Here is a 15,515-nt window from a genome sequence, read left to right as displayed (position 1 = left end):
TGTTTACTAGGAGTGGCAAGAATTACAACAAAGCATACAGCGAAAAGAGAGAGCTCTACTGGAAACCAAATCAAAGATAACACATCCTGTGTATAGCCTTTACTTTCCTGAGGTGAGTTATATACAGGCTAGTGTGTTCCTTATTCCATTCACTTTCTCCTCTGGGATTTGTCAGTTGACTTTTAGCCCTCTGTCGTGTATATTAGTTCATATGTGCTAAATGTGGTCTGTCCTGAAAGGCCATATTTTTAAAGGGAATACTACAATAGGTATTATACTTAGGGAACGTGTTGCTTATAAAAGAGATGGTTAGCTTCTTAAGTATTTCTGTGGTTTTCTTTGCTGCTATCTTTTCTGTGCCCTAATTACTGAGTGTTGTGCATAATGGTGATTTCTTATTAGCAGATTAGGCAGTCTTCATCAGAAAAATGCGTACTTTGCCTTTGAATACTTAACTATTGTGAATCTCTCACCTCTGCCAACTTTTAAATAGGATAAAAGAATACTTAAATTTTCCCTCTGAGGATCCTGCTGGCCACATGGAACCATTAGAATTGCTCTGACCTGGTTATTGTTGTCCCAGTCCATGGAAATGTGTGAGCCCATGGCTGTGGGACCAACTGTGTTCTTGGCTCTAATAAATAAAGTTCCATAAGAGCTTGATCATGACTGAGCCCCGGGCTCAGGACAGGTCATTACAATGCTATTTGTTGCCTTGTCCTTGTTTACTTTGTAATTGCAGCCTGCTCAACTTTAGATCTCCTTGATAGCCTGTGTTGTTCATCTTTCAAATTACCTTGGGATTCCATTGACATTTTGCATTAGAGTATAATTCTGTCTGGAGCAGAGGTCAAGAACTGGTTCCCCCAGTTCGGGAAACTGTTCCACAGACTACCTCACAGCTTTGCCACACAACCTTCTGCTCACCACTTGTGTTTGGCAGGTGATTTCATGTATAAATCTACTTTCTGCTTGAGAATGTCAATCTAGAGTTTCTGGGGACTGCTTAAGGCAAATTCCTAAATAATTTGGCTCTCTTAGTAATAAATGAGTGGCTCTGCACAGACTGTTGTTTTGACTTAGAGAGAAGTCTGCCCAGGATTCCATCTTAATGCACACGCTGATCTTCTGGCATGTCCTGAGCTTTAGTCCATCTGTTAGGAGCATTTTGCCCATTGCAGAGGTAGCCTGCCAACACCAGGCATCCTGAAATGAAGCAAGTAAATTCCATTCGTTGATTGTTGTAAAAAGTGCCATGGGGTGCTCAAAGCTGCCTAGTGTGTACCCATATAACAGACAGTTTCATTTTAGACCATGCTTAGTTAATAAGAGAAACATTCATTCACTCCCTCAGAACATTTGTTAGTGGCCAAATGCCACTAATGCACATTAGTGGCTCATGCCTGTGGTCCTAGGCTACTTGGGAAGCTGAGGTTGGAGGATCACTTGAGCCCAGGAGATTGAGGCTGCAGTGAGCTATGATTGTGCTACTGAATTCCAACTTGGATGACAGAGCGAGACCCTGTCTCAAAAAAAATAAGAATCATTTTTATCAGCAAAATGCCTTTTTCAAATTTAATCTGCATCTGCATGGTAAACATTTAAGATCATTGTTTATCAGATAAAATTTATTTAGGGCCGGGCTCAGTGGCTCACACCTGTAATCCCAGCACTTTGTGGGGCTGAGGTGGGTGGGTGGATCACCTGAGGCCAGGAGTTTGAGACTAGCCTGGCCAACATGGCAAAACCCCGTCTCTACTAAAAATACAAAATTGGCCGGGCATGGTGGCACATTCCTGTAATCCCACCACTCAGGAGGCTGAGGCAGGAGAACCGCTTGAACCCAGGAGCTAGAGGTTGTGGTGAGCCGAGATGGCACCATTGCACTCCAGCCTGGGCAACAAGAGTGAAACTCTGTCTCAAAAAAACAAAAAATTAGTCGGCTGTGGTGGTGGGTGCCTGTAATCCCAGGTACTTGGGAGGCTGAGGCAGGAGAATTGCTTGAACCTGGGAGGCGGAGGTTGCAGTGAGCCAAGATTGTGCCATTGCATTCCAGCCTTGGTGACAGAGCGAGACTCTGTCTCAAACAAAACAAAACAAATGAACAAACAAAATTTATTTAGGATCTTCCTAACCTCTTTATGTATCTACATTTCCATGTTTCTTACCTAAGTAACCTAACTACCAAACTACCCACTTAGTAATATTTGACTTACATGTTAGTGAAATTCATCTATTGTATTTAATGTGTTAAGAATGGTTGGGAATCTCACACAAGAAAAATGGTTTTGTCTAAAGTGCAAACTCATAGAACATCTGTTTCACTTTTAACATGTGCATCAGAGTCTAGGCACAAGTATAGTGCCATTAATTGATATTCATTGGCTTTTTAATAAATATTCTTTTTCTTTTTCTTTTTTTTTTTGAGCCAGTAGCTGGGATTGCAGGCATTTGCCCCCACGCCCAGCTGATTTTGTATTTTTGGTAGAGACGGGGTTTCTCCGTGTTGGTCAGGCTGGTCTTGAACTCCTGACCTCAGGTGATCCACCCGCCTTGGCCTCCCAAAGGGCTGGGACTACAGGTGTGAGCCACCGTGGCTGGCCCTTAATATTGAGTGCATCTCATTGTAATTAAATAGGCTGAGAGGTTGCAGGGAAAGGCATTCTCTAAGTAGGGAGGTGAAGAAGTGCATAATCTTCAACATAATCCTGTGCTGCTTACATTCCCTACTTGTTGTGGTAATGATGTTTCTGACAAATGTCAAAATGACTTAAGTAAAAGAACTGTTATTGTACCTCATGTCACTAATAATCATAACTGCCATTTATTATACTGCATGTGCTAGGCTTTCTAACATACATTTTTTATTTGTATTTTCTCAGATCATCTTTGCAACATGGCCAGAAGTAGGCACTGATTGTTGAAAAGAAAATGAGATTTTAGGGAGGTGAAATAACCCAGGTTTCTGTGTCTTTAAAACAGATATTCTTTTTTTTTTTTTTTTTTTTTTTTTTTTTTTTTTTTTTTTTTTTTTTTGAGACGGAGTCTCGCTCTGTCGCCCAGGCTGGAGTGCAGTGGCCGGATCTCAGCTCACGGCAAGCTCCGCCTCCCGGGTTCACGCCATTCTCCTGCCTCAGCCTCCCGAGTAGCTGGGACCACAGGCGCCTGCCACCTCGCCCGGCTAATTTTTTGTATTTTTTAGTAGAGACGGGGTTTCACCGTGTTAGCCAGCATGGTCTCGATCTCCTGACCTCGTGATCCGCCCGCCTCGGCCTCCCAAAGTGCTGGGATTACAGGCTTGAGCCACCGCGCCCGGCCAAAACAGATATTCTTAAACTGCAGTCTACAGGCCAGATCTGGCTCCCTTCCTGTTTTTGTCAATGAGGCTTTATTGTAAATAAAGTTTTATTAGAATACAGCCACATTCATTTTTTTCATGCTGCAAGGGCAGATTTGAGTAGCCGCAACAGAGGTGTTAATATTCCACTTTGAGGCTGTTATGTATTTACACACATAAGTTATATATACAAATATGCCTACGGTAGTAGTCCTAACTCTTGGTTTAAGCAGAATTTAATTTTCTTGTTAGCTGCTGCTCATGTCACCATGTACTTGTCATTTATTTATTAGGCTTACTAATGTTGCAGTGCTTTATCTCCTAAGGTATTTAAACAGAAGAGTTTTTAGTTGTGCTTAGTATAGTAGTGTTTGAAAGATAAACCAAATTTTAATCTATTTTTATAGTTAAAATAGAAAGTGCAGCAATTTTAGTTTAAAAACATAAATATGGGCCAGGTGTGGTGGCTCATGCCTGTAATCCTAGCACTTATGGGAGGCCTAAGTGGGAGGATTGCTTGAGCCCAGGAGTTCAAGACAGCCTGGGCAAAATAAATGAAATCCTGTTTCTACAAAAAATACAAAAATTAGCCAGACGTTGTAGTGCATGCCTGTAGTCTCAGCTACTCGGGAAGCTGAGGTGGGAGGATCACTTGAGCCCCAGAGGCAGAGGTTGCAGTGAGGTGAGCTGAGATAGTGCCACTGCACTCCAGCCTGGGTGACAGAGTGAGGCCCTGTCTCAACAAAAAAACAAAACAAAAAAACCCCACGTTTTCTCAAAGAAACTGTTTCAGTAAGATGATATTTTAACCCATTTCAGACAATTGAGAATTTAGAATAGTCTAGTACTATTTTGGTTAAATAAATATTTAGAACATCCTAGAGTTTATTTTAAGCTGTAAAACATTTTCCTTTAAACCGTTTTAGAAAGATACTTCCCTACCCAACTCTTAAACAGGTGTTACTAAGCAGATGACTAAATAGTTAACTGAAGTGTGCTGTAATAGAGCAGTTGTTGCTGAATGCACGGAGGTTTGGTGCTTTTAGACTTGGCTTTCTAAAATACATACATACATACATATATATATATATATATATATATTTTTTTTTTTTTTTGAGACAGAGTCTTGCTCTGTGCCCAGGCTGGAGTGCAGTGGCGCGATCTGGGCTCACTGCAAGCTCCGCCTCCCGGGTTCACGCCATTCTCCTGCCTCAGCCTCCCGAGTAGCTGGGACTACAGGCGCCTGCTACCATGCCTGGCTAATTTTTTGTATTTTCAGTAGTGACGGGGTTTCACTGTGTTAGCCAGGATGGTCTCGATCTCCTTACCTCATGATCCATCTGTCTCGGCCTCCCAAAGTGTTGGGATTGCAGGCGTGAGCCATTGCACCCTGCCTAAAATTTATGTATATATTTAATACTTTTCTGTCTCTCGTTCTCTGATTTTTCCCTGCTGTCATTGTGTACATTCTGATATTCTGGTGAATTTTTTTTTTTTTTTTAAACCCAGCTCTTTTTTCTGTTCCTAATTTTTTTGGAGTTCAGCTAGAAATGCCAAGTTTAGTACAATCATGGGCAGTGGAAAGTATAAATAGACTCTTACAATCTGAAATATCCTCTTAAAAGTGTATAAAGTATTTAATGTATTGATTTTTGATTTGGCTGCCCAAGTTCCTTCCACTCCTACTTTGTGGCTTTTTCTTATTACTAGGTAAGATTACTAAGATTATTTGCTACATGCTGTTGTAATAGTTGTATATATTTAGAATAATGCTTGTTCCTTAAGGTTAGTTATGAGGTTTTTAATATGAAGGCCAATCAATAGATTTCAAGGAGCTATTGAAATCCCCAAAATTGGATACGGAATGTTTTTAGGCAATGGCTCTACAAATGTTAAGAACAGCTTATTCTTTCAGTAAATATTCATTTGAACACCTATTTTGTACCAAGCACTTTGTCAGTGCAGAGAATCTCTAAGATAAGAGAGGCCAAAATTATGTTCTCTCTAGTTCTTTCTGATTATTTATACTCTTCTTCTTCTTTTCTTTCCAGGAAAAACAAGAATGGTGGTGGCTTTACATTGCAGATAGGAAGGAGCAGACATTAATATCTATGCCATATCATGTGTGTACACTGAAAGATACAGAGGAGGTAACTATCACACAACATGATTTCAGTATTTAAAAAGGCACAGCTGTCACTATCATGCTGCTTCATATATCTTCATATATCTTTTTTTTAAAAAGCAGTTTATCATATTTAGCATATTGTATTCTGTTCGTTGCCTGCATTTTGTAACTGTTCTCTGATGTTTTGGGGGTGAGCTCGTTGGAAATTTATAAATAATTGTTAAAGGTAGGCAACTTAGTCAATGTTTTAAAAACTTGTTCTTAGCTTGTTTTGGGAGTTTTCACTGTTAGTGTCTAAGAACATATGCCTTTCCTCCTCCTCTCCAGAATTTAGTAATAGGATTTTTGTTCTTATTGGATTAGTGTTAAGTATTAGATCTTTTGTCTTAAAAAATATAAGAACTGATGATGTGGATTTTTTGAGTGGAATTTTTGATTACGTGATATTGTTCACTGTTAATGACATCAGTGAAGTAACATTGTGATGAACATATTTACCTTTGGGAACTGCATTTTTGTTGTTGTTTTTCTTGTTTTTTTTTTTTTTTTTTTTATAGGAAGAAGGTTCTGTCTGCCTGTACTTGGTGGACAAAAGCTTTTCAAGATAGCCCTATGATGTTGATTTTTAGTACATATTTTTTAACCCTTTGTAATCAAGTGGTAAATGCATGAAATAGGTTAATAATAAATTTATAGAGGTTGAATTGATGGGCCAGAGGCTCTGTATGTTTGTAATTTTGACCTATATTGCTAGATATTTTATTTCTCTATAAAAAGAATGAATGTCTAAATATGCCTAATGCCTCTCAGCATGTCATACATTTTGAATATCATTGCTAGTTGGAAAGGTGAAAAATAGCATCTTAGATCTTTGGGTTTTTTTTTTTTTTTTAATTTTTTCCTCTGATTATTTTTTTGAGACAGGGTCTGGCTATGTCACCTAGGCTGGAGTGCAGTGACACAGTCTTGGCTCACTGCAACCTCCGCCTCCCAGGCTCTCCCACCTCAGCCTCCCAAGTAGCTGGTACTACATACATGCACCACCGTGCCTGGCTAATTTTTGTATTTTTTGTAGAGACGGGGTTTACCCATGTTGCCCAGGCTGGTTTCAAACTCCTGAGCTCAAGAGATCCGCCTGCTTTGGCCTCCCAAAGTGCTGGGATTACAGGCATGAGCCACTGTGCCTGGCCTCTCTGATCTTTTAAGTTTTAAAACCTATTGAAAAGTTACAAGCACAGTATCATGAAACCTCCCTAGATCCCCACCTATCTTCACCAGTTGTTTACATTTAGCTATTACTTGTTTTATCTTTCTCTCACTGTATGTGTACATACAAAACATGCACATGTGTGTGTGTTTTCCCCTGAACCATTTGAGGTACTTGTAGATACCATGACATGCTACCCCTAACTACTTGACATGTATCCCTTAAGAACCAGGGCCTTGGGCTGGGTGCGGTGGCTCACACCTGTAATTCCAGCACTTTGGGAGGCCAAGGTGGCCAGATCACTTGAGCCCAGGAATTCAGGAGCAGTCTGGGCAACATGGTGAGGCCTTGTCTCTTAAAAAACAAAAACAAAAACCAGGACCTTCTCCATAGGCCCACTACAATGATTATACTCAGGAAATTTAACATTGGTATGGCATAATTATCTAATATGCAGTCTGTATTCAAATTTCCTCAACAATTCCACTAATGTCTGTTACAGTTTTTGGTTTTATTTTTAAACTCAGGATCTAATCAAGGATCACACATTGTAGCTGGATGTGGCGACTCGTGCCTGTAGTCCCAGCCTAACTCAGGAGGCTGAGGCAGGAGAATCACTTGAGCCCATGAGGTTGAAGCTGCAGTGAGCCATGATCATGCCCCTGTACTTCAGCCTGGGCAACAGAGTGACCTGTCTTGAAAGAAAGAAAAAAAGACCTTTTTACATTGTATTTGGTTGTCATGCCTCTTTAGTGTTGAATGCTTTCTTGTCCTTGTTCTTTTTTAATCTTTGCATGCCGCTGACATTTTTCAAGAATCCAGGCAAAGTGTTTTGTGCAATATCATTTAATATGACTTTGTCTCGTTGGTTACTCTTTATTCATCTTCGTGTTTTTGGCAAGCAAGCTATGTTGGTGATGTACTTCTTACTGCATTATGTTAGAGGTACAGTATATGCCTCTGCCCTATGTTGGTGATATTAATTAAGGTTGCTCATTTAGCTATGGTTTTTCTCTATTGTAAAGGTATTTTTCTCCCCCTCTAATCTATGGGGTGATATTTGGGCCCTGTGTGAATGTCCTATTCTCCAACATTGTTTTAGCCAGTCATTTTAAGCATATATTGATGATCCTTGTCTGAATCAATTTTTACTCTGCTTATTCTATTCAGTGTAGTTTTTATTTCTCTGAAGAGTGAAACTTAACTTTCAGTGTGTTTGAGTCATCTTTTTAATGTGTCTGGCCATTGTTCACTTTTCTTGAGTCTTAAAAAATTGGGATTTTTTTTTTTTAATGTTAAGAAATCAGCCCTTTGTGATATGTGTTACAAATATTTCTCCCCAGTTTGTTTTACTATTCTGGTTGTTTCTACCAGGCAGAAATATAAATACCTATTTGTTTATCCATTTTCTTATTTATTTTTTGTAGTATGATTTAAAGAGTTTTTTTTTTTTTTAAATAATTTCTAGGTTTGTGTTATAGTTAGGCCAAACTGAGATTAATTTAAAAAAAAAGATTCCTTCATGATTTTTTCTAGTTTTTTTTAAAACTGGCATATTTTAATATTTAATCTTGACTATAAAATCTGGATTTTGGAGATTAGAGGCAGATCACCAGCGCTTACAAATGTCATTTAAAAAAAAATTGTTCTTCTTTTGTCCAAATGGAATAGAAACTTTTTTAAGGTTTGTTATTTGTATTTGAAGTTTATGATTTGATGGTAAGTAAAATACCTTCTTGACCTTTGGCATTGGGCATTTATTCTAGAAATAAGAAAATTTGGCAAGAAATTTTCTCCTATCTAGTGAAGTCTGTTGTTTAATTCCAACATTTCATTTATGCTTTTATACCTACTTAATTTCTTCAAGGTGATAGCATAGAATTTGGTTGCTTTAAGTACTTTTTTCTTAAATTGTGGAGATACAAATTAACCTCATCAGTTCTGCATAATTTGATCTCCTCTTTGTGAGGTATTTATAATATGTAATACATTTCACTTTTCTTTATTATTGTTTATAAGGACTTCAGTAACATTTGTTTGGGCTTTCTGTATCATCTGCAGAAAAAACCTGGCTGTTAAATACTGTGGTCTAGGAATTTTAGGGAGTGAGCTGTTTCCTCCCCATAATACAGATATTTAAGTTCTGATTTTATCTTCTAGGTAGAGCTGAAGTTTCCTGCACCAGGCAAGCCTGGAAATTATCAGTATACTGTGTTTCTGAGATCAGACTCCTATATGGGTTTGGATCAGATTAAACCATTGAAGGTAAGAATAGTGACTCTTCAGTAAATAAGAGTTTTCTGTATACATGTTTAATATACTAGGAAAACAATTCTAGTTTTGAAATGTAGAGTTATGGAAGGAAAAAGAAATCATCTCTTGCTTTATATGTGATATACTTGATGGACTAGTCTTTCAATAATAAAGTTTTAGGTTTTAAGGAGTATAACAATTTAAACATTGAATATAAATTACTTTAGGGATACATTTAATGTGTTGTAACTTTATAAGGCCTCAGCAAATGGGTTCTTTTTTCTTTAGAAAGGCACTTTTTTTTTTTTAAACCACAGATTCTATTTGGAGTGTTTATTAATTTCTGAAACTAATTTATTTTTGTCATCTTACAGCATACACTTCTGTAAGTATCATTTGCAGCACACTTTCATCTTTGTTTACCAATTCACTTGAACTTTTTATAAAAGGTGTCCTATTATATTAGAGAGATGGTGCTAAAAGTATTATTGCATTGTAAAGGGTAAAAGTAGCCAGTAAAGGCAAACCTTTTTTTCCATGAGGGTTCCATATTTCTTTTATTAACTGTAGAATTTTACGTCACAAGTCTAGCGACTGCAAAATATCTCAGATTTTTCTTCCTTAAAGTAGAAGGCTTCTGTTAAAATATGACTCAGTGTTCTTGCTCAAGAATCACAATTGTTTTATGCCACAGAAATACATTCATAAGTAGTATAACATATAGAATCAAAATATCAAACTGTATTAGAAATTTGACTACATTTACCTATGGTTAGATTTACTTGTTTTATTTCTGGGATGAAGTGTCTATTCTAAATGAATGAGTTGAATTTAGAATTGTATCCATAGAAATCTATTTCTTTATAATTGCTATGGGCAAAGAAAACCTTTTGTTTACCAAGATTTCTTCCATTATTTCTCCCCAAATTTCTGATGTCTACATTTAATTCTTCTTTCTAGTTGGAAGTTCATGAGGCTAAGCCTGTGCCAGAAAATCACCCACAGTGGGATACAGCAATAGAAGGGGATGAAGACCAGGAGGACAGTGAGGGCTTTGAAGATAGCTTTGAGGAAGAAGAGGAGGAAGAGGAAGATGACGACTAAGCAGTACTCTGAACGGACCACAGTGTTTGCACATATTTGCAATTTTTTGCTGTTTTGGAAGTGTATAATAAACCAGAGACAGTACAGAACTGATGTTGAGGGAGGTGTAGTTTTTTTTACTCTAGAAATGGGTGCATAATATAACTAGGCAGTGGTGCCTTGGTACAACCTGAAAAATGTTAAGGCTTATTGAAACCTTTCAAGTATGGGATGGTGCATTTATTTCATCTGCAAATGATAATAAATCCTTTGTTATTATAACTGTCCAGAAGTGTGGGCTATGTATTATCAGTCTATGGTCCCAGTAAAAGCAAAGATGCAGGAAACACAGTCTATAAATGAGCGACTTTTCTTTGTTCAGCTTTAGTTTTAGCAAACACCACAAATATGTTTTAAGTAACATTGCTCAAGTTTATAATCTCTTGATAAGCTCTATTATTGACATTTTGCAGTGATACAAGACTGTAACAGCTCCATTCATAGATTTAAACTTTTATTTTTACTTATCTTGGTCATAAGTTGGCATTCTCTCACATTCCACATGATATAGAGGGCTACATTTTGGAATTTTTCTTTTCTTAATTGTCCAGTTATCGGACAGATTATAAAAATGGCTTTTAATGGCTTAAAACATTTCTAAACCTGTATCTTAGCAGATCAGTGCAGGATCTAATTCTTTTGATAAGCTGTAGCTCTAAAGTGATAGTGGGACCGTATGTTTTCTGATATTGGTGGCTTATGTTATTAAACCTTTTATTAAAAAGGTTCACTTTAAAAGCTGAACTACATCCTTAGTTTTCAGTCTACCTGACTCTATCAGGAGCTTTTTAAGGAAAGTAAGTATAACATGCAAAGGAAGCTTTTTTTGTATTCATTTTGGACTCCTGTCAATAAAAATAGAAGTTTGTTGACTCGTTTTATGTTTCAATGGTGTGTGTCTTTTTACTGTCAGGGCATAAATAGGGCAATCCACTTCTTTATTTTTCAGCTAAAAATTGAATAGTATTGTACATGACTGCTAAAGTGACTGCTATTTCTGTATAGTATAGGAAAACCCAGGAGTAAGAGGGATTTCCCCTTGTAGTACAACTGGAAAGATAGTGCTTGTAAAGAGTAGAGATGTATACATGGTGAATCACTGAGGGAGGGTGGTATTTTTATTCCTAGATGTGGAGGAAGCATAAGTCTGTAGTATTATAAAACTGATTATAATAATCCTTTCCCATCAGAATTTCCATAGGTCAAAATATTGTTGGAATGCTACAATTTGCAACCTTGTTTACTTAAAAGGTTGCCACTTTCAGTGCAGAATTACCACTGCTATCTTATTACTGCAGTAGTTGGAAATAAAAATTGAAAATTACCAAAACCATGAATGGTTTTTTTGGTTCTAAATTTAGGATGTAATATTTTCTATCAAATGGTCAAAGCAGTTTTTTTCACTGTAACCTCAATCACCAGTTTAGTGAGACCCTTTCTTGGCAGGCAGGAGCCAGTGTCACTGAGGATTTTTTTCATTTACTTCATTGAACAAGTAAGAGGGTGGGTTTAATTTTCAAATCAGGTTCTGCTGTGAAGCACTAGTGTCTTGAGGCAGCTACTGATTACTTAAATGTAGTGGCAGGGGGTGAGCCAGCTGGTGTCAAGTGAAAGGAGGGATTAGAGAAAACAGGTGTGGCACAAAGGCAAGGAAACAGGGCAGACAAGACACAATGTGTAGAATGCATATTTCCTAGTTTTCTTGAAAGATTTCAAGAAAAGTATGTTTTTTCTAGTGGCTACTTTGCCTTAAAGAGGCTTTGTAAGTTCATTCACACAGCTGGCTTCTCTCTGGGTTTAAGATTCTGGAGAGGAGGGTAACCTAGTAACTCACCACAGTGCTTAAAAAACCACCATCACCAGAAAATTCCAATAGTTGGTTTTCCTTTTCTCTGTGTGTGATGTGTATGTACTTCCCAACTAAGTAAAATAAAATTTCCTCTAGTGAGTACTTTAGGTAACCTCTTTCCATATGGCAGTAGTGAAAGAACTGAGCCTTCAGTTGATAGTTCTTATCTGTCCAGCAAGTCGCTGAAATCCACATCCCTTTGTTTTTCCTCTGGAATGAGAATAGCAAACTATGTATCCTAGTTTGCATTTAATCTGATGGAAACTTGAGTGAAGTTTCAGTGTTCTTCCTATAAAAAAACTGACACGTTGTCAACAGTTGATGAGCCTATAGATGATACAGTGTTTAGGAAGTGAAATTGAAAGTTACTTAAATTATGTGATATTTTTCTCTAATTGGTAAAGTACCTATTAAAATACAGCTGTTCATGAGGAGACTTAGTTACCACAATTAAAAGTGTAGCAGTTGTGATTTTTAGCATTATAATATTTGATTGAGGCCCTGAGGTGTTAATATGTCAATCTCAGAGTTAGATGTTCATGTCCTTTTTGAATTGTTTAAACATTTTTCATGAATTTTTTTTTTTTTTAAGTTAGGGAGCACATTGAGTGAAGTTCTCTGTGTAGAAAATACCTTCTGCTCTGCTTCTCCCAGCTTGCACTGAGGGCTGGAAAAGGACAGGCCTGTTCAGCTGTACTGTCCCACTGTGTGCGGGGAAGCTTAGGCTCTGGTGGAAGCAGGGGGGTGTAGATGTCAAACAACTGATGCTGAAACAGGGAGGGAGAGATATAATAAGGCTCTCTAGGCATGTTATTTTTGACCACAAGCTTTGTTCAGTTTGCTTCAGCCAATCCAAACCATATACTAGTGTTCTGTAGTCACAATTCTTATTTCAAATGTAATTCAGCACCTTACATAATGTTGGAGGAGTTGTCATTCATCACATATTTACTGAGTTTCTATGTGCCAGGCTCTGTGATTGGATACTAGAGCTATCAAAAAAAAAAAAAAAAAAAGTTAAGAACTCACTTGCTGGTGTTAGATCAGGTAGATGAGTGGCAATCCATTTAAATCCATTTGCCTTGGCCATTGTTTGGAATGCCCTTTTTTTTTTTTTTTTTTTGTCTACTGTAGGCAGAAGAATTATTTCTTTAGGGGCTAGCTATTTAATTTGCTGGCCTTTTATTTTCTCTCTCTCTTTTTCTTCTTGAGATGGAGTCTCGCTCTGTCGTCCAGGCTGGAGGAGTGCAGTTGTGCAATCTCAGCTCACTGCAACCTCCGTCTCCCAGCTTCAAGCGATTCTTCTGCCTCAGCCTCCTGAGTAGCTGGGACTACAGGTGCATGCCACCACACCAGCTAATTTTATGTTTAGTAGAGACGGGATTTTGCCATGTTGTCCAGGCTGGTCTCGAACTCCTGGCCTCAAGTGATCAGCCCTCCTCAGTCTCCCAAAGTGCTGGGATTACATGCATGAGCCACTGCGCCCAGCCAGTTGGGTGTTTTTGGAAAAAAAAAAAAAAAAAGCAAATCATGATCCTTTGCTTTAAAATGTTTTTTTAAAACAACTTTCCCACAAATAACCTGATTTAACTCCATGAAATCCCCTATTTAGACTGCCTTAAAGTGAAATAACTATTGGTGAACCATAACATGACATTTTACCAGCTGTGTAGTGACCAGTCCAAATATGTCTCAAGAAGTTAGCACCAAGCATTCTCATCCATTTAAACTTGATGCTAGGGCTATTTTGCAAAACTTAAAAGATGTGATCTTGTACATATTTCTGTAACCTGAGCTGAAAACCCAAATAACAATCATTGACATACTTTAGGGCTATTGTTTCAGGTGGGGGTGTATACATCCCAGGGGCGTGGAGATGATCAATCCATTGAGGAAGTATTAAAATGATTATTTGTATTTAATCTCATCCTTTTAAATTTCTATTTTTGTGTGTTTTATAATGTACATAATATATTGTACAATTGTACACTTCTATTATTTATAAATAAATATACATTTATTGGTGCATTACATTGTTTTTTCTGATTTGGGTGCATGATCAAAACATTTGGGCACCACTGCTTTGTGGTATTGATAGGGTGACGTTTGACACCATCTGAGATCACAGAGTGATGTACTCTGGAGTTGGTGGGTTGGCATTCACTGTGTCCAGCCCTACTGTAGCTCCCAAGAGCAGAGTGAGACTTTTCTGAGATAGAGCTGAGTAGGTCTGGAGGTGGGATTGATAGGCAAGGGGAGGATTCTGCACAGCGGTTTTCTGTGGAATGCAGGTGGTGCAGGTGTGGAGCAGCAGTGCTGGGGTCGACTTGCTGGGACTTTGAGCAAATCACAGCCTGTTACTGGTCCTGGCAATCAGTGACGGCTGCAAATGGAAGGTGCGTGTGGGAAGGACTGGCCACTCTGTTCAGCGCGAAGTTGTTCAGGTTAACCTATCAGCCTGGGTACACAAAGGGAGCTGTATCCCTCATACCTTACCAGAAACACCTGAGGTTTACACTTTAACATCTGGATAATAGCAGCAATGGACTTCAGTGTGAACAGATTCCATTAAGAGTTAACTTCAAGCTATTTCTCTGTATTTTCCAGCCTCGTTCCAGTAGAGGGCGATAGGGCTGTAATTTTCTTTAACAAAGAATGGTGTGTTTCGTTTGAGACTAAAAACCACGATTAAAGAAATGCATTGTAATTTATTTCTATCTGCATCTTCTGGGATTACCTCCCTCTCTTGATCTTTTATGTTTCCCCCTAAACTCCGTCTTCCTTACATGTGTCCTTTGTTATTTATTATTTTTTTAGAGGCAGAGTCATTCTCTGTCGCTCAGGCTGGAGTACAGTGGTGCAATCATAGCTCACTGCAGCCTCAACTCCTGGGATCAAGTGATTCTCCTACGTCATCCTCCTCCGAAGTAGCTAGGACCACAGGCACTAACCTGGCTCATTGTATTTATTTATTTAGAGACGGGGTCTTGCTATGTTTGCCAGGCTGGCCTTGAACTAGCCTCAACCCTTGGCCACCCAAAGTACTGGAACTATAGGCATGAACCACCGCACCTGGCTGTGTGTCCTTTAACCCATTAAATTTACTGTCTGGAAACATTAAGTCCCTTTGCAACCAACTCCAAAAGACAATCCATATGTATTCAATGTGCTGGAATTGCAATTTGCATTTGTTTGCTTGAGAGAGGTGGACAAATAGGACATGGAAATTCCTTAACTCTACAAAATCTAATCTGTTTGCTTGATAGGTGTCAGCTATTAAGAGTCCAGAGTTTTTACATGCAAGCTAACAAGTTAACCTGCCAGTGTCATGGATGCTGACAAAACAGAAGACTCCAAAGACAGAGGCACAGTAGGCGGCATGAGCTTCATGTTCCCCATCTGTTCCTGTTGTCCCCCAAATTCCCATGGAGGCAATGCGGAGTGGCCAGGCAGATGCTGTTCATATCACAGCTGAGGAACTCCAAGCTTGGGAGACCTAACCCTGTCAAGGGCCTGCAAGCAACCCTGTCTGATCTTATTATCCCGGACAGCAAACAAACTCGCCCTCTTTCTGGGAGGGAGACACTGCCTTCCAAGG

The 15,515-nt window shown here is 38.5% G+C and overlaps 1 protein-coding gene across 1 annotated transcript in view; it reads left to right on the top strand.

The window, feature by feature from the left end:
* The window catches only part of SEC63 (SEC63 homolog, protein translocation regulator), an 88,416-nt gene extending 77,024 nt beyond the window's left edge, over positions 1 to 11,392 (top strand). The window contains exons 18-21 of the mRNA XM_025382427.1: positions 11 to 112; positions 5,389 to 5,487; positions 8,833 to 8,937; positions 9,886 to 11,392. Coding sequence (XP_025238212.1) covers positions 11 to 112; positions 5,389 to 5,487; positions 8,833 to 8,937; positions 9,886 to 10,029 — 450 coding nt within the window. The 3' untranslated portion in view covers positions 10,030 to 11,392. The remainder of the gene's footprint in view (positions 1 to 10; positions 113 to 5,388; positions 5,488 to 8,832; positions 8,938 to 9,885) is intronic.
* The last annotated feature ends 4,123 nt before the right edge of the window (positions 11,393 to 15,515 follow it).

This window comes from Theropithecus gelada, chromosome 4 (genome assembly GCF_003255815.1).
Source record: "Theropithecus gelada isolate Dixy chromosome 4, Tgel_1.0, whole genome shotgun sequence".
Taxonomy (NCBI): domain Eukaryota; kingdom Metazoa; phylum Chordata; class Mammalia; order Primates; family Cercopithecidae; genus Theropithecus; species Theropithecus gelada.
Note: the sequence above shows the minus strand (reverse complement) of the source record. Positions and strands in the feature narration are given on the sequence as shown.